Raw genomic sequence first — 27,836 nt, forward strand, 5'->3', positions numbered from 1 at the left:
AGAACTTGAACTCAGTTTTAATTGAATGATAGTCTATCATTCTAGCCACTGAATTGCACTGGATCCTTGAATTGTTAGTGAGAAAACTATTACAATATTTTCAAGATCAAGCTTGACGCACAGGACTTTGTTTACAGAGGTTTGAACAGCTGTATGCTCTATAGATAGCTTTAGATAGCATAAATGGAGAAATCTGTCATTTAAAAAACACTGGTATGGCTCAGGTCAGTGGAAAATACCACAGCAGCTATTTTGGCAGAGCAGACCCTTTGAAAAAACAAAGCAGGTTTAAGCAAATGGAAAATACATTATCGCTTCATAAATTTCCTCTAATCCTGGTATTATATGGGAGAGTAAATATTTATTTGTTTTTCCAAAACATTCACAACTCCTCACAGAAGACCAAGGTAGAGATAGATTAGATAACTTCCACACATACCTCTCCTTGACAATCACTGCAATATTAACTGTCAGGACTATTCCTGCTAGGAGAACTGGTGATGGCAAACATTCCTTCTTCTCCCTCCCCCTCTGCCAAATATTTTTTAGCAATGCCAACAGTTACAAAAGGATTACTGGACTTGTTTAAATATGGGTGCCATGGGAAAAAAAGATGGCAAAGAACTCACATTGTAGGGAGAGAGACAATCCTGCCTTCTCCCTTCTCTCAGTGTTTAGCCTTGAATGGAATCCCAGGGGGATGAAAATAGTTTGGCCTGTCAGAAAAAGATGAACACCCAGTTTGTCATTACATTCCCTGTTCAGACCTCTGAAAATGATCGGCGACAAGGGTGACTCCACCGTGTTCCTCCTGCTGCTGTGGCTGCTTGCAGTGTGTTTGTGTGTTCAGTTGCTCTTGCTGAAAAGCTGCAGCCCGGTTGCACTGCTTCCCCCCCCCAAAAAAAACCTCCCCCCCCCCATTCTCCTGCATTTCTGTGCCTGCTGGTTTGAACATCCCTCATGTCTGTGTGCCTTTTGTTTCCGATTCCTTTTTAATGGCAACCCCCTGCCCTTTGGCACGGATGCTCTTCAAGCGAAATTAATTCAGAAGCACTTCTGGAAGGTGGTCTGGGTGAAATTTCCTCTGCACCGTCCTCCTGAAGATAATTGTTAATGATGTGACGTCAGGCCAATTGATTTTTCTCTTGAATGGTTGAGGGGGGGGCAGGAGGGAGAAGAGGGGATCAGGCAACACAAATGTGAAGCCAGCCTTACAGCTTCTCTGTGTTATGAGATCTACAGAAACTGACATCCTGGATACGCAACCATTATGAGAATGCAGCTGCATTGCTTCCTCTGTACACTTGTGGTGCCAGTAGAATTCCTAAGGCAGCCTGTTATTTTTTTTTCTTTTTGCTTTTCCTTACATTTAGAACAAGAATAAAACAAAACAAAACACCCAAATTTCAGTTAATCCCTCCGCCCTGCCTGTTTACATGCAGATTTCTCAGCAAACCTCTCCGCTAATCTGACAGTGCTTGATAATTAATCTTGTTCACCCAGATGCTGCTACAAGATTATAGAGAGAATAAATACATCACAAGATACAGAAACGGAAGTGTGTGTCTGTGTGTGTGTGTGTGTTGAAACGGAGAAGGCAAGGGGGGGGATAGGTTTCTGTGTTCTCCAGGGGTATTGTGTCAGGAGATGCAAGCAAGCTACCATGTGACGAGATAGAAGGCTGGAGGGATTGGCTGAGATGCTCGCAGCAGGCGTGTGAGCTAAGCCAGCTCCCTCCACCCCTCCCTTTCTTTCTCTCCCTCTCCCCCTCTCTTAGCATCCTCCTGTGAGCCTGTAGGTGATACAGCTTCAGCAGCATCCATGGCCTCTCTTCTGTCTTAGCATTCTCTATCTGTCTTCTTTTTTTTTTAACCTTTTCAATTTGCTATGACAGCTGCACCAACCATGTATCCAAGGCACTGATTCTGGGGGTTTACATTAAGCATCTGGTAACTGGAATCGTAATTTCCTGTATTTTTTCAGGCCTTGTGGAAACTGAGGAATGCAATTCTGCCACCATGATGGAAGGTAGGTTCTGTTCTGATGATGGCTTAACATTTCTAACGCTGTTTGTTATAGCAGTTGGAGGACACACGTTATTGACGTTTCATGCTTGATATATAATATTGTGCAGTGAAAATTCTGAGTGCAGGATTTTAAAAAAAGGAAAAGAAAGCCCAACTTTGATAGTGCAGATAAGTGACTTGCCAGATACCATCTTTGGTGATCAAATTCTCAATTCTGTTGCTGCAGTTGAAGGGATGTACATGTTTTATTCATGCAGGTCTCTTTTCGGGGGGGGGGGGAAGACCCACATCCAGCAGTTAGTAGCCTGTAGAAATATTCCAAGCCAAATAAAGAGAATGAAGAAAATATACGCCTAGTAAATATGGAAGATAGAGAGGGTATGGGGGGGTTGCATGAAGAAAGGTGCCTTATGAAAAAAAAAACCTGTCACTACTCTTTTTTTCAAAAGAGAAAATGATCACATGCAACTGAGTTCAGAGGAGATGTTTTTAATTTTTTAATTAGGAAAGGATTGTGTCTTGCAGTTTAATACTTTTAAAAGGTATATGGACCTGAAATCATTGGAGGATAGAAGCATACTGAAAAAAGATTATCAGAGTTTGTTGGGGCTATACCTGTCAGTACATAGCTTAAAGCCATAGCAAACCAAATGTCCTTTCATTTATTCCAGTTATGACCGTAAGAATATTACACTGCTCCGGCTTCTGAAATGTACGTGCTGTATGTAAAACATGGCCTTCTAAGTGTCATATGACATCAACTGGCATACATTAAAACATGTGCCTAAAGACATGTGTGGTTGACATGAGGGACATAATTCAGCATGATGGGTCTTTGGATATATATTTATGGGAGGAAGGGTCATATGGAGTCATTTTGAACTTTCAGGTTATGGCACCTTCCTCATGGAGAATAATCATGTTGGGACATTAAGGTAAAATTCTTGTGTTATAGTTTCCTAAATGATGGCAAACTTACTAAGGAGGTTTAAGAGCTCCATAGCAAGTATGCTGGGAGTAAATTTCTTCTTGCTTTTCTACCACACCATGGTGCACAGATAGTAGCTTTTGCAAAATAATTTTTAAAACCCTATTTGCATAATTTTGAGTGCAGTGGAGGCCTGACCAACAATGCACTGTGTAGTACACTCTGCATGCAGCAGAGATTTGAAAATTGCATTCATGATGCATACTGATTCATTACTTCAAAGCTTAAAAAAACCCTTCACTGTTTGAGCATCTATTTGTATGTGTTTTTCCACCACAATCCGACTGTAAGGTATATAACTGTAGAGGTTCTCCACAGTCTGTTGCTGACCATGCCAAATTTCCAATAGATCCTAATGAGATTGAATCTCAACCTATCATCTTATAAAACCAGAAGGCATTGTCTGTAGTTTAGAGGAATGCAAGCCATCTAATGGTTAAAGTGCTACTGTTTGCAGAAATTAATCAAAGAATCTTTTTTTTGATAGAACATACTGTCTGTAGAGCTAAAGTAGTAGAATAAATTTGTATCATTTGTCCTCTATGATCTCTCTTTTAAAATAAAATTTAAAACTTTCTCACCTAAAATGCAAGGTAGAACAGCATCAAATCAAGCATTTTTTCTACCAGTTTTAAAAATGATATACACCTAACATAACTTTGATTTCATTCCTCTCTGTTGTTGTCTCAACATGGAGTTCAGTGCTTGATATTAATACTTATGGTAATTCCACGAATATTAACGTACAAGTTAAACAAATGCACATACAATTACTTGTATGGTATCTAGTACCAGCAATTTGCAAATATTTCTAGATGTTAATTGATTTTTTTGGGTGTGGAGGAGGACAAAATAATATAATTTTAGTTGATTTTGCAGTTCGGAAGAAAGACACACACTCTCATGCATTAAAATAAAAGATTTGTCGTGACATTGATCAACCACTTCCAGGCCTTTTTAATTAGCATAATGTTTCAGCGTCTCTCACATCAGTATCAACTTGGACTAATATTAAACAGGTTAAAAATAAGAGAAATATCTTAGAAGATCCTCAATTTTCAGTCACATATTTTGGCTGGGACATTGTGAAATTGAGTGGCAGCATACTAAAACAATTTAATTGTCTCCCTAAATTCCTGTTCAGATTTGCATCCATATCTAAGAATATCTCTTCTGTGAGCATTTTACCTTTACAGTATTTATATTTCAAAGATGGAGAAAAAACCCAATAATGTGTTGCATACATTGTCATACTTAAAGTTGGTCAGTTGGCCCACTGAAATCAATGACAAAACTTATGTCTAACTTTTGTCTCATTGATATCAAACATGATGAAGCCTAGATTGGATGGCTCAGTTTGTAGTGCAGACTGTGTTTAAAAGGAGCAAAACAAAAGCATGCTTTTCAGAATAAACTTTTATTTAAAAGTTCTAAGAGTATCCTTCTTGGGTCACATCTGTCCATGAGGTGAAGGAGGAAGAAGGTATAGGTGAGACATGACACATCCTTATAAATTGTGACGTAAAGTGCAATCTTAGAGGTGCCACCTCATGAATTAGTCCCATTCACTTCATCTGGCCTTACTCCAGGTAAGTTTGTACAATATCAGAATTTTTTGCAGAATTGGTTGGATTTTAATTGTGTTTAATCCACAGCAAATAGAAAACAAATGTTTTTATGTTTAATACTGAAATTTTTATTTATTTTCCTGTGCAGTGCTTTTAGAAACTGGGTAGAAAGGCAAAATGAATAAACAGATAAGTCACGTGACCTTTACCAGGAAGACTGAAAATCTGTGTTGGGTAATAAGAATATTAAGCTAAAATTAGAGCAGTTGAAAAGGGACACTGGTCTTAATTATAAAAGGCACGGGCTAACTAGGAGCACCTCTAAACTGATAAGACATAAAAAAAATCAGACCTCCTTAGAGGTGATCATTTGGTGTCTGCCAGGCCTTCAAAGTGATCCTTATAGATTCATTAATTACCTTGGCCTAGAGGTTTAGTTGGACTCTTAGTGTTGTGGTAGATAAAGTGATAGACTAGGATTCTGACAAACAGAACTCGAATCCCTGCTGTGGCATGGAAACTCACTGGGGGAATGTAAATGGTTAAACCACTCCTTAAATATCTCACTCATCTTGAAAACCCTATTAGGGTCTCTAGAAGTCAGTTCAGATTTGAAGGCACAGAACACATACTGTACACACACAGGTTAGTTAGGATTCTTCAGTCACTGTGTCACTGATGTTAATTGTTAACTCTGATCTTACCATTTTTCTTATTGTTTGTGATTTGTGGTTCTAGGTTTTGTTGTATCCCAAAAAGCAGTTTATAAATATTTAAAATTAACTGATAAACCACAGATGAAAAGATTTAACCTCACCTCCAACTAGCTTATGAAGCTGTTATGTGCAATCACTCATTAAGAGATTTTGTAATTGTTATGAAGTTTCTGACAGTGTCTGGCCAGTTTCAACTAATGTCAGGAGTGGAATAGACAGAAATATCTTTGTTTTTCTGTATCTGAACTGGCCACGTACTAGAAGGAGGAACTGCAGTAGGCTGAAAAGACCCTGGAAAGAACAGAGCTAGGTAGAAGAAGCTCAGGCCTTAGAAACCAAAGATGAGACAGGGGGCCAACTTTTGGGGTCAAATTGCCTCAAGCTAAGAAATCTCTGTAGACCTTTTCTGTCACATACTGAGTCACACAACTCAATATGCAACAGATAAGATTTATATAGATTTCTTAACTGCAGCCTATTCAAATGTTATTACAGCATGTAATATTATTACAGAATCATAGAAAAGTGAAGTTGGAAGGGCCCTACGAGGCCATCAAGTCCAACTCCCTGCTCAGTGCAGGAATACAATCAAAGCATATCTGCCAGGGGATTATCTAAGTTTTTCTTGAATGCCTCCAGTGTTGGACCACTCACAAACTCCTGAGGTAACTGGTTCCATGCCGTACAGCTCTAACAGTTAGGAAGTTTTTCTTAATATTCAACCAAAATCTGGCTTAACTTGAGCCCATTGTTGCATGTCCTGCATTCTGGGATGATCAAGAACAGATCTTACCCCTTCTCTGTATGACAGCCTTTCAAATATTTGAACAGTGCTATCATATCACCCCACAGTCTTTTTTTCCCTCAAGGCTAAACATGTCCAATTCTTTCAGCCTTTCTTCATTAGGCTTGATTTCCAGCCCCCTGATCATCCTTGTCGCCCTCCTCTGAACTTATTCCAATTTATTAGCATTCTTATTGAAGTGTGGTGTCCAGAACTGGACACAATGCTCAAGGTAAGGCCTAACCAGTGCTGAATGGAGGGGAACTAGCACCACGTGGGATTTGGAAATGATACTTCTATTAATGCAGTCTAAAATAGCATTTGCCTTTTTCATAGCCACATCACACTGTTGGCTCATATTTAGCTTGTGATCTACAACAATTCCATGATCCTTCTCACTTGTAGTTTTGCCGAGCCAAGTATCCCCCATCTCGTAACTGTGCAATTGGTTTCTTTTTCTGAGGTGCAATATTTATCAATGTTGAATGTCATTCTGGGGTGTGTTTTTTTTTTTGTACCAGTACTCCATCCTATCAAGATCATTTTAAATTTTGTTTCTGTCTTCCACCCAATTTGGTATCATCTGCAAATTTGACAAGCATTCCCTGCACTCCCTCATCCAGGTCATTAATAAAAATATTGAAGAGCACCATGCCCAGGACTGAGCCTTGGGGTACCTCACTAGTTAGCTCCTGCCAATTAGAGAAGGATCCATTAATCATCAGCCTCTGAGTACAATTCTGTAGCCAGCTGGCAGTTGATCTATCCAGCCCACATTTAACTAGCTTCCTAATCAGGATATCATGGGGCACTTTGTCAAAAGCTTTGCTGAAGTCAAGATATACTATGCCTACAGTATTCCCTCTGTCTATCAGGAAGATTACCTGATCAAAAAATGAGATCAAATTAGTTTGGCAGCATTTGTTCCTGACAAATCCATGTTGACTTCTTATTATTACTGCATTGTTTTCTAGGTGTTTGCATAATGACCACTTTATGATCTATTCCAGAATTTTGCCTGGGATTGATGTCTGGCTGACTGGCCTGTAGTTCCCAGGTTCCTCTTTTTGCCATTTTTGAATACTGTATAGGGACAACATTAACTCTCCTCCAATCCTCTAGCACCTCATCCGTTTCCCATGATTTCAAGAAAATAATGGATAGCAGTTCTGAGAGTTCTTTGGCCAGTTCCTTCAGTACTCTCGGATGCAGTTCATCTGGCTCTGGAGATTTGAACTCTTTTATCATTTTTCTATCACTATTGCGGAGCTGTGCTACTATGTCTTCTGTATGTCTTTTGCTACTTACATACCTGAATAATCCTTTTTATTGCTTTTAGTGTCTCTACCTAACCTCAGCTCATTCTCAGCCTTTTCCCTCCTAATGCCATCCCTACATTTCCTTGCTACTTGTCTGTACTCATCCTTGGTGAGCTGGACTTCTTTCCATTTCCTGTACATGTCTCTCTGTTTTTGGTTTTTAGGTCCTCCCTGAGCTTTTTGTGAAGTCACACTGGCCTTTTTTTTGGCATCTCCCCTCTTTTGTTCTTGTTGGAATTGTTTGTAGTTGTGCCTTTAGAATTTAATTTTTTTAGAAGCTTCCACCCTTCTTGGACTCCTTTTCTTGTTAGGATATCCTGCCATGGGACCTTACTTACCCATGTTCTGAGATTATTAAAATTGGCTTTTCAAAAATCCGGCAAATGTGTGTGGCTACACTCTGCTTTTGTTTCCTTTGAAATCAAGAATTCTAGAAGGACATGGTCACTCTCACCTAGAGTTCCCCTTACTGCCACTTCCCCCACCAAGTCTTCTCTGTTGGTCAGAATCAAGTCAAGGATAGTAAATCCTCTAGTTTCTTTCTCCACTTTTTATACCTTCCACGTAGCAGAGCAACAGGTGAAATATGACACCCTCCAGGACTAGCTCCAGTCAACAACCCAATTGCAGCATTTTGAACCAACTGAAGTTTCTGAACACTTTTGAAAGGCAGCCCCATGTGCAGAGCATTACAGTAATCCAAACAGGATTTTCTTGTAAACGACCCAGAATATTACATCATGCTAATAAGGCAGTATATAAATAAAATATCTAACTTGATATGTCACTGTAGCCAGATGAGACATTTCAAGGAATGATTACAGGTGGGGCAGGGCCTCATTTGCCTTGAGGGACTGGCCTCTACTGGCTAAGGACCTAAGAAATCAAGAGGCAGGTGAATTAGAAAATAATGGCTGGGAGAAATTATCCACAGGCATGAAGAAAACAGAATAAACTGGTGAAAGAAGGATAACAAGCAGAATAATGAGCTATATGCAGACAGACATTTTGTGGTTGGGTTCATATTTAGAAATAAATAACTAATCCTTGGCTGCTAATCTGTTTGAGGAAATATGGAGGCCAAATAAATTAAAAATCGGAAAACAATATTCAAACAAAGATTGAATGTACACTTGAAATGTAATGGATCATGTTATTGCCTAAAAATAAGATCATATGCCCACCTTTTATAAGAACATGAGCTCAGTTTCTGTTTCACCTCTGTGCCCCTAGGATATCTTTTAGTACTCTGTTTGCAAGTAGTAATTGTTTCTAGTATAATTGGAATAGTTGCATATGGAACTTCTTTGAAGGTAGGTAGGACCTATCTGTACAACTGGGGGAAAAACTGTGCAGATGTGAAAACACAACATTTATTGTGTTGGCTCTTTGGGAAATATGTATTATGAATACAAAAAGCAGTCCATGATATACAAGAATTATATATAAGAATCAAGAAGAAAAGGGCTGAGTTTGCTCAACAACAGAAACCAAAAACAGACTAGGTGGCAGCTTGTACATGTCTGCCCTATACAAAGACTCACCCTCCATATATGAGAGCATATCATCATTATCTTGACTTGTGCATGCAGATTTCAACTACCAATCTCTAATCTCAGGTACACATGTCATGACCAAAATGCATGTTTGTTTGTAGATGCTCCCTGCTCAGATATGTCATTCAATACGAGACACAGTTGTATGAGAATTAAAATAAAAGCAAATGAGAATGATATCAAAATGCTGAAGGTGTGGGACACCCCTTTTCAGAATACTGACAATGCCCTTTTCTAGGATAATTCATCACATTTCCAACCTGGATTTTCCATTCCAGTCCCACCCTTTCAACACTTGTCCAACAGTCACTGAGTATGTGCATTCCTCACTGAATTGCTTTTTGAATGGAGGATGTTCTGCATTTTTTAAAATCTTGGGCTCCCTTCCTTCCTGCTGTCAATCATCCTGATGATCTCCCTCTTGTTTCTCAGTGACCTTTTTTCGCTACATATATGCTAGCACCTACATTGCCATTAGAGCATAAATTGATTAAAAAACACTTTTGTGATGTTAGCTGGACATAGTTTTGTGTAACTGGTGCCAGTGAAAGTGCCATAACCCAATATGTTAAGAACAAGCAGCTTCTGTGTTCAAACATCAGCAAACTTTAATTGTCTACATAAAGCTACCAGGCATATCCCACTTTCTCTTTGAAATATTAGACATGGAAAGGCAGACAAATTATTCATGTCAAGCTTATTTGGGTATTTCTTTTGGAGTTGACTCCCCCTTTCTTTCTTTCTTATTTTTAAATATTTTAATATTTCAGGTAGCAAAAATCCTAGAATGGTCATTTTATATGGACCTGTGCAAGATCAAACACAGCAATAATCACTATTAGTCATTAAAGCAAGATAACAATGAGCATTCTCATGCTTCATTGTCTGTTATAGGCAATTCAAATGCTTTAAGGAACTGCCAAATCTGGTTAAAATCTACAAATTTGGAAAATATCCTTCTTCACATTCCCAGAGATCTAAGTTGTGTGTATTTTGTGCTGCTTTCAAAAATATAATTTAGGCCCTTGAGGATGAAAGCTGAGAGGTATTCTTACTGATGATTATTATATCCACCATGTATATATCCAATTGTGTTCAGTGCTTTGCAGTCACCCTTCAACTTCTTTCCCGTAACAATCTTGTGGATTAGCCCATTTATTTTTCCAGTTGTTGATGGGAACAGACATTGAGAAGCTGCAATCTGTGTTGGGCAACTTAATCTGCCTATAATTGAAGAGGGTGTTAATGACTTGCCCGACTTGCTGCCAGGCTATTTGCCATGCTTCTGTGTAAACTAAAGGCACTCCTATTTATCCTGACTTTGGAGCAAAAGGATCTCCAGAACCTGTGGACTTTAGTCTAGGAATAGGACTGTAGCTGGCTAAATTCTTTAGTGACTGCTGAACAAGTTTCAGCAATGCTTTTGAGAGAAAGATACGTTTCAACTAGAAAGTTCCATTTTCTTTCCACCAAGCCTGGTGGTGGTGGTGGTGGTGGAGAAGATAGAAGCATCTTTCATCATTGGGCAGTCAGGGGTTGCAAAAGGAGTTTTGGGGAAAATAGCAGGATAGCTAGGTAGCATCCTAGGCAGCAATACAGTATCTTAAGGTGGGGGGTTCTTTTTTTAATTTAGAAGTATAGAAGAGGAAGGCACAAATGTGGGAGAAGTGATCTCTTTTTCCTCCAAGTAGAAAAATTATTTGGGGGGATTCATTACTTGTATGTCTGTGATATGACCTGATAGTTATTTTGAAATGACAGAAGTCAACTGTGATCCAGTGTACAAGTTATACAAAAGAATTTACACTGAATCACAGTTTGGAAAAGTTAATTTGGGGGATTATAATCTTGGGATTCTGGAATTTTGTAGTCCAAAATTTAAACCCAATATTAGTGCTTTTATATTGTCCAAGCAGCACACTCAAGAAGCATGTGTAAGAACAGTGTCATTTTCTTCCATTTAAAAAAAAAATTATGCGGAGAGGGCAAGGAAACAAATCCAGTACACATACTGGGAAAGCTGTATATAAAATGGGGAGAGGACTGAGATGACACCAGTATTGGAAATAAGATTACTGCCAGAAAGGTAGGGATACTGTTCAGCCCCAGTGTAAATGAAATCGGAACAAGCAAATTTGAATCAGTGATCTCTCAGTGTGAAATCTCCCTCTCCACCAAAAAAACAGACGGAAATAGCAATTCTAAGTGCAACTCAACTTATGGTCCTTCAGATGTTGTTGGATAGGAATTTCCCAGCAGCCAAACCAGCATAGCCAGTGGAGGATGAGTTGCCTGCTGTATTGTCAAGGCTGACGAGAGTTCTTTTTGAATCCAGTGACAATGAATACATCCATGAAAGAAAGGGCAGTAGATTTTATTAAGGAGACAAGAGACAAAAACAAACAAAAAAAACCCCCACCAGCAATAAAAATAGAAAGTAGAGAGAAACCTCATTCCTTTTCTGTATACCACACTAGGCCTCCTCAGTGTTGGCATTCGCCTCTTCTGTACAGGTTGTGGATTGAGAAACAGACGGCGTCCAATTTACCCAGGGTCTTTCTCCTTTTTCAGAATGAAGGCATTTTGGCCATTTCCTGACATTTCTGCTGGCACTCTCAGAACTGGCAGCCATAGCTACTAATGGAATTATAATTTTAGTTTGTGTTTACTCCCAGCGATGCTACAGCATTTTTAATGTCTTAGAAAGTGAGATTCTTATTGGTAGGATATAAAATACAAAAGGCTGAGAGTACATTGGTCTGAGAAAGAGTTTTCACCTCAGTTGAAGCAAATGGGATATTTTCTCCTGAGGCGAATTGCAACTCTGGAAGATAGGGTGGGGAAAAAAATTGGGAGAGACCTTGGTAGAGAAGTGAACAGCTAACATACACCCACAGCTTCAATCTATATTGCCACATTGCAGTAAGTGCTACAATCCTGCCTTGACTTATGAACTTAATTGGTTCCGGAAGATGGGCATAAGTCGAAATGGCCGTAAGTTGAAGAACCATTTCCCATTGAAATGCAATTAATCCGTTCCGGCTGAAATGCAATTAATTTGTTCCGGCCGAAGAAAAAAATCACCAAAAAAAATCACTGCAAGACTCATTGGAAACGCGATTAATCCCTTCCGGCTGAAGGGGGGGGAAGCAATCAAGCATGCAAGACCCATCGGAAATGCACAGAAAACAAACAGAGCAGATCAGAAATGCAGAGAGTAAAGGGGCCAGGTCGGAAATGCACAGAGAACAAAGGGACCAGGTCGGAAATGCACAGAAAACAAACAGAGCAGTTTGGAAATGCAGAGAGAACAAAGGGGCAGTTTGGAAATCCAAAGAGAACAAAGGAAAAAGCAAGTGAAGCATGCAAGACCTATTGGAAATTGGGGGGGGACCCCAAAAGCAACCAAACCCCAAAAGACCCATCAGAAATGGGGGGGTAACAAAAAACCAAGACCCATCGGAAATGGGGGAAAACACCAAAAAGCAACCAAACCTCCAAAGACCCATCAGAAATGGGGGGGGACAAACAAACAAACCCCCAAGACCCATCGGAAATGGAGAAAAAAACCCAACAAACAAACAACCCCCCCAAGACCCATCACAGCACAGAAACATAACCCCCCAGCCCAAAACCACGCTGCAAAAACACCCAGAACATTTTTTAAAGCAGAAAACAGCACCTTACCTTACCAGGCACCCTCCTCCAATCACACATTCTCTAACTGCTGGGGCAAAAGAGCTACAAAGAAGCAGCCTCGTCGCCACCTACAGTTAGAAATTTGAATTTCCCACCTTTTTTCCCTGCCTTTTTCTACTTGTAACTGGAAGCTCCGGCCGCAAGTTGAAGCAAAATTTTGCAGCTGGAACTGGTTGTAACTCGAAATGGTCGTAAGTAGGAACATTCGTAAGTCAAGGCACCACTGTATTTGAAAATACATTTATGATAAATGATGTAGAGCATTTAATATCAGTACAAGCAATGGATGCATGACGCATTCATAGCAACACAGGCCAAGGTCAGACAATTCCTTTATTGGTTCACTAAAGGATACAAACAAAGTGAGCTTTTGCCTTCTCTAGAACTGTTCATCAAGCAAAGATGGTTAAAACCAGGGGCTTAAAACACAGTTCACAAATTCGGCCACATGTGAACTTCCTTGACTCATGTAACCAGACTGAAACGGAGGTGACAAAGGTAATGATTTCCAGTTTGTCTGCTTATGATCAGAAATCAGATATTGGGGAATGTAAGAAATTGCAATAAACAAAAAGATACATTTTTAAAAAAAGAGAAGCAAGACATGTACTGTAAATTCTGTTTTTTTTTTAAAAAAAGAGAGATAGAGAGGAGAGAGAGAGAGGAGGTGCTCCATAACAGTAGTTATCCTACACGTTCCCATGAAACATGGAAAATATAAACAGTGTATAAAACAGACAGGCAAATTCTTCTATTAAACCAGCATTGCTTGATGCATCTTTGATCAGTGCATGCCCTCATAACTGTCCATATTGATTTGGAAATATGTAAAATCTCTTGTTGATTGTTCTCTGTAACCATTATAATGAATGTGTACAAGCATTGATGATTATGCACATTCACCAGTCAGATCACATAAACAGTGTTGTCTTTCTGTTGCTTTTGGCTGACATGTCTTTATTCTACAGGGCTTTTCATTTTTGGTAGTTTTATTTTTAATTCCAGTCTGTTTTACTTTGGTTTTTGATGGTTTCTTATTTTTAACTATTCTGAGATCTGTACCTTTGTGAACAACTTAGACTGCTCTGTTCTTTAAAGAGTCATTACAGGCAAATGGGGACAGAATCCCATATATAAAAATGGAAAATCCTGGAATGATTTCTCATTCAGAGTATAGTTTCCTGCTTTCTGTGGGCCAAATTAGACATTACTTGCTCAGTAAAGATAATCTGTGCAGTTTACTCATAATGCCCCCCTGGAAGAATAGTATAGATTTCTTTCCGCTGGCTAACAGTATAACCTAGGTGAAAATTTGAACTATAAACTAAAAGTTTTTTAAACTATAAAGCTTTGAGCTGTGTGGCCTTGAAATGTTTCTGGATAGAAACTCCTGTCATCTTCCACCATTGGTTGTGCTTGCTATGGCTCATGGCAATGTCAGCCCAACATCATCAGCAGGGTCACATGTTCCTTACCCATGCTGTAGAGTGCTTATTGGGGTTAAATCGTCACAGTCATAATGGACTTCTGAGACATCACTTCCTATAACATGGTTGCTATGGTTCTGTTTAGAGATGGATTCACTGCAATGACTCAGGAAGGGAAGACTTCCCTTTTTATGGAGAGACTTGAGGAGAATGAGCATGAAGGACATAACATCGTTTCATAAGTGTCTGACAACTGGATTTGGGGGGCAATGGTCCACCCTGTATGCCTCTTGACTACAAAGGCAGCACTGGGGGAATCAGTTGATGGTATGTCATATGGTATGAAGACATCTGTGCCTCTGTGCAATGAGGAAAGTCAAGGCCATGGTGCTTCACTCTCTAAAAGGAACAAGCGTAAGTTTCACATCTAAGGGATTGGTGGTTACAGTTTTGTGTTTGGTGTTTAATGTTATTTCCTAGAATGTGAGACCCATGAACCTTACTGGGTGAACTCAGGTCTGTCACACACTCCCAGTTTGACCTACCTCAACAGAGTAGGTGATTATGAGGATGAAGTCTGAAGCTATTGGAAGGATAAAGCAGGGAGAAGTATAGCCACGTATACTGCCTGGAGTCCACTGAAGGAATTAAGGGCAGAATCCCCCTTGTTTTTACCATATGTGCAATGATCTATTGCATGTGTGGGTGGTTTTTTTGTTCTTGTTGTTTTCAGATTTTGCCCATGCTCTTGTATATGGGAAAGCATACTCCAATCTCTAGCTCACACAGTGACAAGCCAGAGATTGTGTGGGGCACTGTGTCCATTGGGCACTACACTCTGAAATTATTCTACATGATTCTATCCTAAATAAATAAGTAAATTACTGGATCTGGTGCTGGTCACAAACCCGATGATTTTTTTTTTGTATGGGAAACATTGATAACCCTCCCCACAACTGAGGAAATATTTTTTCAAAGATTATAGGAAATATGATCAGATTTAAAAAAAAAAAAAAAAGGGCATGAAGGGTTTTTAAATTTTATGCTTGCCTTCCCTTATGTCAGGACTGGGCAATTCCAGCCCCCCCCCCCGAGTCAAAAGCAGTGGTGGACCAAATTGGGGAGTATGTCCAGGACTGATGACTGCCATGAACAGGGCTGGTGTTCCCATTATACACATCCTAGGCTTAGACATGTTCACTCACTGAGCCTTTTGAATTCTATAGGAATTCTGTGTAGTAAGGTTATGTAAGGCTGCAGTCTGAGACATAGTTTATGGCTTTTCTAATGGTGTTTAAGGCACCAAAGTGAAAATTACGGATAAAATGCTACATTACTGTCTCTGGAAGATTTTTTCAGTTCTATTTCTTCTACAATTTACTGCTGTTAACCAAGCTGTAGTCAGTAACTGCCAGTTCTTATTACCCTCAGGAAGATGGCTCCTTACACTTCTGATAAAGCCTTTAGTCTGTGGGGATTTATCTGGACAAGAATACGAGAAAGACACACGCAAAGATAATTATGATTAGAGCCTTAGTGACTGGATAAATCATTTTGTAAGGCAGTGTAATTTACTGGGAGACAATTTTGTCTTCTGAAAAGAAGAAAATATCTAATATTAAAAAGTGCATGAATGTAAAATTCACTTTGATTGTTTTCCCCTCATACTCTCCATTTGTAGGTGTTTTTCATAATCTTAAAAAAAGGCAGAAAAGAAGACCTTAAGATCTATTATGGCAAAATATGCTGACACAGATTCACAGTACTGTATGTTTGAATTACACTAGGATATTGGCTTTTAAACACACTGTATGTAAAGTGTAATCCTATACATCCAGGATGGGGAATCTTTGACCAGTTGGCCTAATCAGATGGTTGAAGGATTGAGAGGACACTGCATTGCTCCCCAATGGGAACAGAGACTCAAGCTCATAGGACAGATTCTCCCCCATGCCACTAACCTTCCCAGTTTTGGAGGCCAGTGGCAGAGGGGGTGAGAAAAATGTGTGTTTTTCTTCCCAGAACCAAGTACTGGTTTCAGTAACATTCCTACAGATGGCATTTGGATCTGTGTGAAGCTTTGCGCCTCGCTTTCCCTTCTGATGAATGGGATGGGAGTGAGTCCTCTCACCAAAGTCTGAAGAGCCAACCGTATTCAAACATAAGGAGTCAACCAGCTCTCCAAATGTTGGCTCCATCTGCATGGATTGCCTATCACTCTTGCTTTTCTCCCATGGGCAAGATCCATTTCTCAGCTGCCATGGCAAGTGGACATTACTACCACATTATAGCCAAGGAACCTATAATATAAGGTCACTTCTGTAAAATCAAGGCATGGCCATGTTTTCTGAGTTCATCCACCCTTGTATTCCAAGCAAGTTACTACTCCTTCCTGTACACATTTATCTCAGGTTTAATTCCCAATGAACTTGATGTTGTGTACTTGTGATAAGTATAATACATGTAAGATTGCACTGTCCCTTTTTTTTCACAGATGGGAATTGTTCCTTTTTTCTACTAAACATTTGGCTAGAAAAAGTAACCGTTCCCATCTTTGCATCTTGCCCAGATATTTGCTAGATATAATTATATCAAATATTCATTGGCCCAATCAATCATAAATACATGGTTTTCTGAGTATCAGTGGGTACAATGTAACACAGAATTTGGGAATTTTTAAATACTTTGAAGTCAGCGATATTTTGATGCCGTTTCTTCCAATTTATACACACACAAAATAACCTTTTGGGTTAAAAAAAGAAGAAGAAGTGTTATTCCCACAGTGCTACTTTCATACTATTCCTGATCTAGTGCCACAGGGGCCATGATATTTTTGTGATACTTGCAGTTGCAATGAGTGGGGCACATTTGTATCATTTGTATCATTTATATTGCTGTTTGAGTGCTGGTTGCATCCCACCTTTCTATAAGAAAAGAACTACCTCAAGGAAACATTTGTAATCTTTCATAATAATAATTCTTGCATGCCATCAAATCAGTTCTGACTCATGGCCTCCATTTCCATGGTTTTCGAGGCAGAAGTACTCGGAAGTCGTTTACCATTGCAGTACGTTCTTCTGGGGCACTCTGGGATTCTGCAGCTTGCCCAAGGCTACACAAACTGGGAAGCACAATGGGGAATCAAACTCCCAACCTTTGGCTTTGAAACCAGGTACTCCAACACACTGAGTTTATCTAAATAAATGACTTTTATTAGAGGAACTTTAAACACTTATGCCTACAATAATGCTTGAGTTTTCTTTGGAACTTGATAGAAAAGTATCTTTTCTTTCTTGTTCAGAAAGATGCTCAATAATGCTTGTATACAATGAAGTTTCTGGTAACTCGGCTGGTAAGTGCTCGTACTGATAAAAGATACAATGTATTTTGCAATGGCAACTTTCTCCTGCTTTTTTTCCCTGCCTTTAAAATCTGGATTGGGAGTGGGGGGGGGGAAGAAACTAATAATCAACACAGAATAGCACTGTGTCTCTCTCCATTTAGCTGGCCACTATTACAGCTGCCTCGTGTGATAAAGGAAGATGTAGTTATGATGCTGCTTTTAAAAGAATATATGGTTACACTGACTGATGGTGGTAGCAATGTAAGTAAAGCAGAAAGAAGGAAAGAAAAAAAATCAGTTGGTCTGATTCTATAGTATGGAATAGAAGGGAGGCTGGGCTACACATGGCAATTGGAGCAAGCTGGATTGGGCTAAATAGAGTTGCTAGGTCCCATATGTTCTTTGGCATGATCCTCACATCCAAATGGCATACAGACCTCAAGGAACCCTAGGTATGTATGTATGTATGTATGTATGTATGTATGTATGTATGTATGTATGTATGTATGTATGTATGTATGTATGTATGTATGTATGTATTTATTTATTTATTTATTTATTTATTTATTTATTTATTTATTTATTTATTTATTTATTTATTTATTTATTTATTAGATTTCTATCCTGCCCATCTAGACCAAATGTTTAGATTTGGTCTGCAGCAGCTGCTGTCAATTTGCCAATATTGTGAAGTGGCTTAATAAGGCAACCACTTCAGGATATTGGCAAATTAATAACATCCTTGGCTCCATAGAGGGGCCAATACACACACACACACACGCAAATTCACTTTCTCAGTCCTTAGGTGTTGCTGAGGAACTGTGTAATTTGCCAATATTGTGAAGTGGCTCTCTTCTTAAGCTGCTGTACTTCACACATTGGAAAATTAAAAGGAAGGCTCAGTATTGGTTCTTTTCTAGCAGTCACACACATAGGAAATGGACCAAACCAGAGCAATCTTACCCACACCAAAAAAGTAAAAGACCCTGACAAGGGCAAAAAAAAAAAATGTGCAAGTGAACATTTTTATACTGTGTTCACTGAGGTTTTTCTTCTTTGCTGCTGCAGTTCCTTTTTTTTTCATGTTGTGACTGCTGCTTTGTTTCCCTTAGTTATTTGTTTTTAAGCTCTAAACATTATTGTTGCAGAATGCACCATTTTGTAAACAATAATTAGTGGGTATCCATTTAGAATATTATGGGATGGCAGACCCAGCTCTTCAGAGGATTGGTTTCCTCATGCAGTGAAACTGACTTGACTGTACCTTTGCTGCTAACACTGTTCTAAGCGGTTGCTGGATTTAGTAATTTTTGGTTTTGCGTTTAGTAGTTTCATTGTGAGGTAGATGAGGAGTGCTTCCAGATAGATTTTCATTATGAAGTCATTCCACCTTATTCATGGAAGTTTACAGCAAACCCATATGACTATGTCTTCATGTTGCACCCTGCCTTGTTTTATCATAGTTTCTTCTCCCCCCCCTTTTTTTTTCATGTCACAGGTAAATCCACTAAGGGGAAAAAAAGGTGTAATAACTGCATAATGCTATATGGAGGCATCCTGGGGTTTTCAGTGGCCTTGGTGGGTGCGTTGAAACCGACTTGTTCCCCAGTGTAATTGTCAGAATGTGGTGTGTATATTGTAGAAATCTGTCCTGATAATTACCAGAAGTCATTGATACTTTAACTTTTTAGCTAACGTATATGCATTAGGGCATATGAATACGTAGTGGAAGTGACACAAATGACAACGGCCGTGAGCAGTAAGTGGATAGCTCAGTTCTGGGGGGAGGATCCAATTGGTCCTGTCACCTGTGGTGGCAATATTCTTATCTCTACTCAGGACCTTCAAAACTAAAGTCAGAAATGTTTAATTTCTGAAAAATCACCACTGCTTATGACAACATTAGTCTTACATGGCACAAGTTATGGCAGCAGGATTTTAGCCAACATTTTATTCCCATCCAACCCAATAGGCAGATGAGTGGGCTGGCAATTGGAGCATTTGAATTTGCCTAACTGTTGCTTCCTTGGATAATAACTCAGTTTTTGTTCGTTTGTTTGTTTTTAAGATAACTTTCTCCTTAAAAAGGAGCCAAGGCAGCTTACAATAATTAAAATGCGGCATTTAAGATTAGTAACAATGACAATACATTACTAAAATGATAATTGAATACAATACCAAAACACATAAGCAACACCAAAATGTATTCAATGCAGTAAGGTACAACAATCCATTTTAAAAACTCCACTTGGCAACCATTCACTCAGGGAAAGCTTGCCTGAAGAGAAAGGTCTTTGCCTTCTTGAAGAAGGAAGCATAGCCTCCTGTGGGAGGGAGTTTCAGAGTCAGTAAGAGCAATAAAGAAGCTTTCTCCCATGTCCCCACCAAACACACCTGTGAAATTGGAAATACTGAGAGGAAGGCCTCTCCTGGTGATCTTGACACTCAAGCAGGCTCATTATCTTGACTCCTGGTTAGAAGATTCAGCTAAAATAAGAGTACCTATTCTTCTACCTGTAAAGATTTGCCTTCATTATGTATCTCAAACATTGACAGGGTGAACTTCCTCAGAGCTAGCATTACTAAGTACCTTTTTTTAAACAAGAAAAATTGAATTCTTAAAATGCCACTTTCTTTGGATTCCAGCAGAGAATGGAATATATGAGATCATTTACTCTGCTTAAGTTGTAGGGGCTTTTTCATTAAACCAAATGGTGTTTTTAAAAAATCTTAATAAATGTACATAAACTGAAGATGATCTTTCCAGCTCAGATGTACATTGGAAGAAAGACTCAGAGTTGCAGTCCTATATAATTATGTAGATCAGGCACCTTTTCAAAGACACAAATTTTGCAAAAAGTTTGACAAAAAGGCTGTGGGATAGCTGGGAACAAGTTTGATAGCCTGTTTAGGAAACAAGGAAGAATGATTTTTACTGCGAAGTTCAAGATAGCAGGACTGCATTCCATCTCTTTCTTACTGTAACTGCAAAGGCGGCAGTAATTCCTGTCACCTACAACATGCAGTAATAGGCAAATGGTACTGTAGCTGGAAATAAAATTCTTTTGGACTTGTCATTCTGTGCGGATCTGTTCCAGGAGGTGGAATTTATCCCAATACCTGTTGGAATCCTTGTCTGAGGTTGACGAAGGACTGCATATGGACTAGCATACTGAAATTTATTCTGGAGAAGATAGAAGTAGTATTGGTAGGAAGACCAGCAAATCTGGGAACTGGTGTTCAACTTCTCCTGGATGGGTTTACATTAGAAATGGGCATGAATGGGCCTTGCACTTTATAGCCAAACAAATCAATGAATCAAAAATTGCTAAAAAGTAATTTTCATGATTCATTGGGGGCATTGATTCATATGAATAAGAATCAACAAATTGTGATTTTTGAATGAATCTGGTGATTCATTTTTAATTTGTGCCCATCTCTAGTTTACATTCCTTTTATATGGGAATTATCCAATTTAGGGGGTGCTTGTTAATGTAGCCTTGCTCCTGCATTATCAGGTAGTAGCTGTTGCTGTATAGCTTGAGATGCTACTATGACATGTATGGACTTTTCTGAGGCATTGTGATGTTTTCAAAAAACTTGATTTGCAGCAAAATGCAGCAGTCCTCTTGCTAACCAAAACCAGATCATTCTGTCATTTAACGTGAATATTGTATTATATTATTGACTCCACTGTATTTCTAGACCCAATTCCATTATGTGGCATTTTACTTAGAGGTATGTTAATGGGTCTGCTTACAATCCCACCCACACACCTGAGTCTTCCTGCTAGGAAGCACAGCTGTGACTGCCTGTAGAGGATAAAATGTCAAGGACTTTGGCAAATTCCAGTACTTTTTCAACAGTCACAGCCAGACTGTGGAACTCTCTGCCACATGAGATCCTGCAGATTACTCCTCTTAAACTTATGTATTTTATTTTATTTAACTTATGTATTTTATTTTATTTAACTCACAAATTATTCAAAGACAAACCAGTTGAAAACATGAGGAATTATTACATTAAATCAATTAAACATATATGAGTATTAAAATAACCAGTTAAAACTTTTTAAAAAATACCTTAAAACAGATTTAAACATACTGGAAATAATATGCAGCACCTAACATTAAAATTCTTCCTTGTTCAATTAGCTGTTAAAGACCGGCCTAAAAAGTGTGGTCTTCATCTGTCACCAGAAGGACAAGAGATGATGGGCTGATCTAGCCTACTGAGGGAGGACATTCTAGTTAATACCTGGGAGCTGGAGACAAAATTCAAAAAGATAGGCTTGAGCACTGACTGGGCTGAAAAGAACAGAATGGCCACATTAGCAGAAGTTTAGTTCCCAAATCGCATGAAGTGCTAGTTCCCCTCTATTTAGCACTAGTTAGTCCCCCATCATGAGTACTGTGTCCAGTTCTAGCAAACTAGAGCAACTTCAGAGGAGGGCAACAAGGATGATCAGGGGGCTGGAAACCAAGCCCTGTGAGATAAAATTGAAAGAAATGGACATATGTATCCTTGAGAAAAGAAGAGGGGAGATATTGTAGCACTTTTCACATACTTGAAGGATTGTAATATAGAGGAGGGGCAGGATCTGTTCTGAATCAGCCCAGAGTGCAGGACATGCAATAATGGACTTCGAGTTACAGGAAGCCAGATTTTGGCTGGATATCAGGAAACACTTCCTGACTGTTGGAGAACTAAGACAATGGAACCATTACTTCAAGAGGTGAAGAGTACTCCAACACTGGAGGCATTCAAGAGAAAATTAGACAACTATCTGTCAGATTTACTTTGGTTTAGATTCCTGCATTCAGCTGGAGGTTGGACTCAATGGCCCAATAAGCCTCTTCCAACTCAGTTTTTCTATGATTCTATGATTTTACAAGTTGGAAATAGCCAAAGAAAAGACGCTGTCTTGTGTCCCTACCAAACAAGCCTTAGCTGTTAAGAGCTTTCTCTTAACAGCCAAGAAGGCTTATACAGGGAGATACAGTGGTGCCTCGCTAGACAATGATAATTCATTCCACTGAAATCGCTGTTTAGCGAAATCATTGTCTAGCAAAAAGCATTTCCCTACTGGAATGCATTGAAACCTGTTTAATGCATTCCAATGGGGAAGAATCGTCATTGTCTAGTGAAGATCGGCCATAGGAAAGCCGCTTTGCGAACTGCCAATCAGCTGTCTAAATCGCTGTCTTGCAAAGCTTAGGTCCCGAAAACATCCATTTTGCGAGCACAGAGGGAGCTGTCAAAATCATTGTCTAGCGAAAATTGGTTTGCGAAGCAGGGACCAAACATTGTCCAGCGAAATTCCCCCATAGGAATCACTGTTTTGCAAATCGCTATAGCGATCGCAAAAAGTCAATGTCTAGCTAAAAAACTCTCATACAGGGTAACTGTCTAGCGAGGCACCACTGTACAGTCCTTCAGATAGCCTGTATTCAAGCCACATAGGGCTTCATAGGTCATATCCAACACATTGAATTGGGCCCTGAAGTGGACCAGCTGCAAGTGAAGCTATTGTTACAAGGGAGTTATATGTAACCTGGTTTCTCCATAGTTATGCTATTTTTATGTTACTGCTGTTCTACCAGTTATTTTAAGGCTTTGGGGGTTTACTGTTTTATGTTGATACTGACTTTTAACTAGTCTGAGCATCTCCTATGGGCTGGAAAGAAGTGCAAAGCATGAATTATTCAAATTATATATCATGCAGGTTGAAAGGATAATAAAAATACCTGGAATAAGAATCCTGTGGCACTTAAATCTAACACGTTACCATGACATGAAGCTTTCTTTGCTGGGAGCTGAAGTCAGAACTGAAATAATCTGTCGCAAGCCAAGGGAACCCATCTGCAAAACATGTAAAACTGATTAGTTGTTGTTGTTTTTTTGATGGGCGAATACGCTCTGAATATAAAGAGCTGAATATATTAAATATTTCAAAATCCTCAGTATATTTGGTGGTTTATTATTATTGATGCTGTTGCTATCTTTCAAACATAAAATACATCTACGCTTGGATAAAAACCTTTAAGGCAAGGATTGGATTAATTATTCTTTATCCTGACATTGTGTGCTGATTTGTCCAATAGGCTTCATATTTTGTTAATTGTAACCTGTTCTCTAAAATCTTACTTCCTCATTAAATCCTGGGCTGCCCGGCAGCATACTTTAACCTTGCTCTGTAGAGGCTTAAACAGATCCTAAAATAGTAAGAGGTCTGCAGATTTATATAAATAACATAATGAGAGGAAAGAGTAAGGTTCCTAGGAAGGTTGGTTTAAGAGCAGAATATATATCTAGCTGGCAGTGACATGACATTGTGAGCTAGAAATATGTGCCTAATATGGTGAAGGAACAACAACTTGATATTTGTATACTAATAACTACTCAAAGTGCTAACGCTGGAAGCTCAAGTGTCAGAACAGAAAAGGCAGACAAAAGGGTAGCTTCAGTGCTGACCTTGTTTCCTGTGTTATCCAGCCATTCAGCATATCAGTGCAATATTGAAAGCCACCTCACAGTAAGCATATGAAGAACACTGTATAAATTCTTTGTTTTCATTGATTTAGGCAGTCTCAGCACAACAAGACACTTTAACATAGAATTATCTGGTTCCACAAGATTCCTTGCCTTTTGAAGACGGTGGAACAAGAAATACAATTCTTCTCCTTGGGATCTCTTTAATTTGTGCAAATGGTCTTTGCACAAAACTATTTTCCTTTCCTTTTGAGAAGCAAAGCATGCACATCCAGCACAGAACAACCAACCAATGGTTTAAAAAAAGATGCAAACAACCCCTTCAATACATTTAATGCTTGAAAGTTCATTAAACAAATGTTATCATTTCTGTCGTTTGTGTTATTTGCTCATTCTCAAAAGCAGAGATGAATCAAACAAGGATTTGCATCCCTACCCTATTGTAACTTGTTTGCTACAGTATCAATAATATATGATCAAGGTGTACAGAAATTATATTCCTATAGTTAGTTCTGATATATAGCATCACAAAGCTGGTGAGATTTTTTGGACTGAAGGGACCCAGTTTCACATTCAGATGCCAGAGACATGAATTTTTTATAGTGCTCACAGGATTGAATCTGATGTTAGGCTGGTGCTGCAATCCCTGTGCAAAAGAACCTTCTTCTCCCTACACCCCCCCTACCTCTATTCCCCTCCCCCCATATTGCACAGGGAAAAATGCAACTGATGCCACTAAAATGTTTTTAACTACAGTACTATGCAGACCCTTACATAAATTTAATGGGTGGAAATAGCTATAGAAAGGTTTGTCCCCCTTCTAGCTTTCATAGTGAGCCCAATTCAGACTGAGTCTTAATGACATGAGAGAAAAAAATCTGTATCTGCTTTTAGTCTAAAACTTGTATCTAGATAGAACTGTGTAGATAGAACTTAAGGTTTTTTTAATCTTGTATTTAGATGGAACTTTAGTTTTGCCTATTTGCACTTTTAAAAAGGCTTAAGCCAGAAGAGTGAATATTTCAGAATGCAGCTACTCCATGTGTTTATATGTGTATAACTCTTGCAAATAGTGTAATGTGGCTGAATTCCTAATCCTCATTTTGCTTAAAGTCACAATATTGTAAGCAGCCTGGACTCCTACTTACCGTGGTTCCCCCATTTAGAGCTGTGAAGGTGGGAAAGGGAGCAAATATTGCTTGAATTATGTGACATGACTGGAAGGATCCAAAATGCTTTGTGGGTATATTCATTTGAGTGGCAGGGCCACTAACCAGTTGAAGAGCTGAGTTGTCCTTTGGGGCAGGTAAAGAAGTAGTAGACCGGCAAGAAGTCTTCTTTCAGGTCTGTTCCTATTTATGAAGGGCTCCTCTATGGTGCTGTAACCCTCATTGTTTTCTTCAGGGTTCGGAAGCTGGCTTGAGGGTTGATATGGCCTGGATCAAAATTTATCAGCTCTCTTATTTCACCTGGCATAGTGAGAAGGTTGCCTTCCTTGCAGCAACAAACATTTCCCTGATGATGTTTATGGGACTATGATGGTAAATCTTATCTTTCACTGTGTGATACCGTTATATATGGGGGCACATGAGACATTGTGCTGGATTCATTGCACTGGGAGCAGCTGTGGGGCATCTTGATCCTCAAAATAGGTGGAGGGCCCATTAGTAACCATGATGGTAAACTTTAAGATCTCAGAGATTTGATGCTGATAGAATTGTCTCATATCCAGGTTGCAGAAGGAACCCATGTGATTGGTGCCACTGTAATGCTCTCCAACATGCAGGCAGAAGATTCCCAAATAGGATTGGATTCCCAGTGGTTGGATCCTTACCCCACGCTAAGCCAAGCTGTGTAGCTGTGACCAATTTTCCCTTAAGACATGGCTACATGTGGTTATTCAAATCTCATCTCAGTTCCTGAAAAGGCAGGAAATTATTATTGGACTATTTTGTGTGTGTTGTTTTTTTGTGTGTGTTTTTTTTTGTTATGAGTCACCAAGGTAAAATTAGGATTGAAATCAACTATGATATGAAAGTCTGCAGTGAAACTCCTTGTGGTGCAGTTGGGGTCATTTCTGCAGTCACATCAATAAGGATTAGAAGGCCAAGAGAACAGCTCAACAATCAAGAGTTCCAGATTCAGAAACTTGTACAGTAAGAGTCAGGCTTCTTTGCCCGTCAGCAGCACAGGAGAGTCTTCAGATGCAAAGTCACTCAAGCCTACACAGGATACTAGTTAAACAAATGAGGGATGGATAGCACCATGGACAGCTCCAAATGGAGAGAAACTAGAAGCCAGAAAAACTTCATATTACATGTTATTGTTACATTCTTAGGATACCAGTCCTTGTAGAATGCTTAAATGCCCAACATATCAAAACTTCATTGTCACCTCATTTCTTCTTTTGAGAAGTAATGCATTCATAGTCTTGAAAGCTGGCCTTCGTGAATCCATAACAGAATGCCTTAAATGCCTGCTTTCACTTCTGTATTTGAATTTTTAATGTAAAAAAAGATGAGGGGAAAACAAGTAATAACCTTATTTATTACTGTTAATGGCAAAGGAAAATCTATGTTGTTGCTTTTTTATGAAAATGAAAGGAAGCTAACAATACTAATAGCAGTAAACATTTCAGCAAATACACTTTTCCCACTATGAGTGCCATGACTGCATTGTGCACCTTAAAGTAAATACTACTAAAACTTCCATAAATATTTAAAACTCTCTTAAAATACTGCATGAATTTACAAGCTATGTTGATTTTTTTTTCTGTATCCCTGGCTAAAATTACTGAAATGATCAATGGTTACTGAGAGATGTTTTATGAAGTGTAGTTTGTCATATCTTTTGAAATGATTTATAAAAGGGTGCTGGAAAGAGAATAGCTTTTATATTGCAGGTATGAACAATTTCCAGGGATTGAAAGACAGTACCAGCCTCTTCCCTCAATATTGGATATCTGCATCTGTGCATCCCATACATTGATCACCATACGTTGGAAAAGATATAACAGTGCATAATTATAATTGTAAGCGAAATGTCAAGTATTCACAAAGACTTTCACGGCCGGGATCTAATAGTTGTTGTGGGTTTTTCAGGCTCTTTGGCCGTATTCTGAAGTTTGTTCTCCCTAACGTTTCACCAGTCTCTGTGGCCGGGATCTTCAGAGGACAGCACTCTGTGCTCTGGTGTAGTTGGCTTGATATCTTATTATAATCATAACTATTATTAATAAGGTATTTTAGGCATTTTGGATATATCATGATTAATAATATAAATACCTTAGTTCACAAGCACTCTGGCAAAATGACTGCTTCAATAGATTGCATTGCTATTGTTTTGTTGCACATCAGTTTCTTAACATTATTCATGATATTATTACTGCCTTTCAGTAACAGAGACTGGTCTTGGTCATCATCCTTTATCTTCTTGTTTTTATCTACTTGTTATTTCTAGCCCCGTGGCTCTTCTAACTGCTTCTGGGTTTATGTAATGTTTGTCTGTAGTGCCATGGCATATATTTTGCAGTCATTAACCCCAGTGCTAAAACCTCTCATTCTTTGCCTCCCTGACCGCCACCCATGCTAGCAATGCTGATCTCTGCTCCCTGGTGGAGCTATTTTTATCCTTCTACATGGGAGCTGTTTGGCATAAAACCCTGCCTTGTGCCCACTCCTCTTCTCCACACTGAGGTGCTACAGTTTGCTCTATTTCTGAGTTCCTGTCTTCCCCCCCCCCCTCAACCTCTGGGAGCTATGACAGGGGTAGTGTTTGTACACATCATGCCACAGCTGTGAATCTGTCAATATATTGGGAAAACAAGTGATCATAGTTTTTGTTGCTCTTCTAGAAAATCAGGCTTTGTAATTCATGCTGAAAATGAGCTGACTGAGAAAAGGGGGAGAAGGTATCTG

General features: G+C 39.0%; 1 protein-coding gene across 8 annotated transcripts in view; it reads left to right on the plus strand.

Annotated features, from left to right (window-relative positions):
* The first annotated feature begins 1,719 nt into the window (after positions 1 to 1,719).
* SGIP1 (SH3GL interacting endocytic adaptor 1) overlaps positions 1,720 to 27,836 on the plus strand; it is a 167,510-nt gene continuing 141,393 nt past the window's right edge. For all 8 annotated transcript variants that reach the window (XM_072997769.2, XM_072997771.2, XM_072997772.2 and 5 more), the window contains exon 1: positions 1,720 to 2,028. In XM_072997769.2, the coding sequence (XP_072853870.2) occupies positions 2,019 to 2,028 (10 nt within the window). In that variant the 5' untranslated portion in view covers positions 1,720 to 2,018. The remainder of the gene's footprint in view (positions 2,029 to 27,836) is intronic.

Source organism: Pogona vitticeps, chromosome 4 (genome assembly GCF_051106095.1).
Source record: "Pogona vitticeps strain Pit_001003342236 chromosome 4, PviZW2.1, whole genome shotgun sequence".
NCBI lineage: Eukaryota > Metazoa > Chordata > Lepidosauria > Squamata > Agamidae > Pogona > Pogona vitticeps.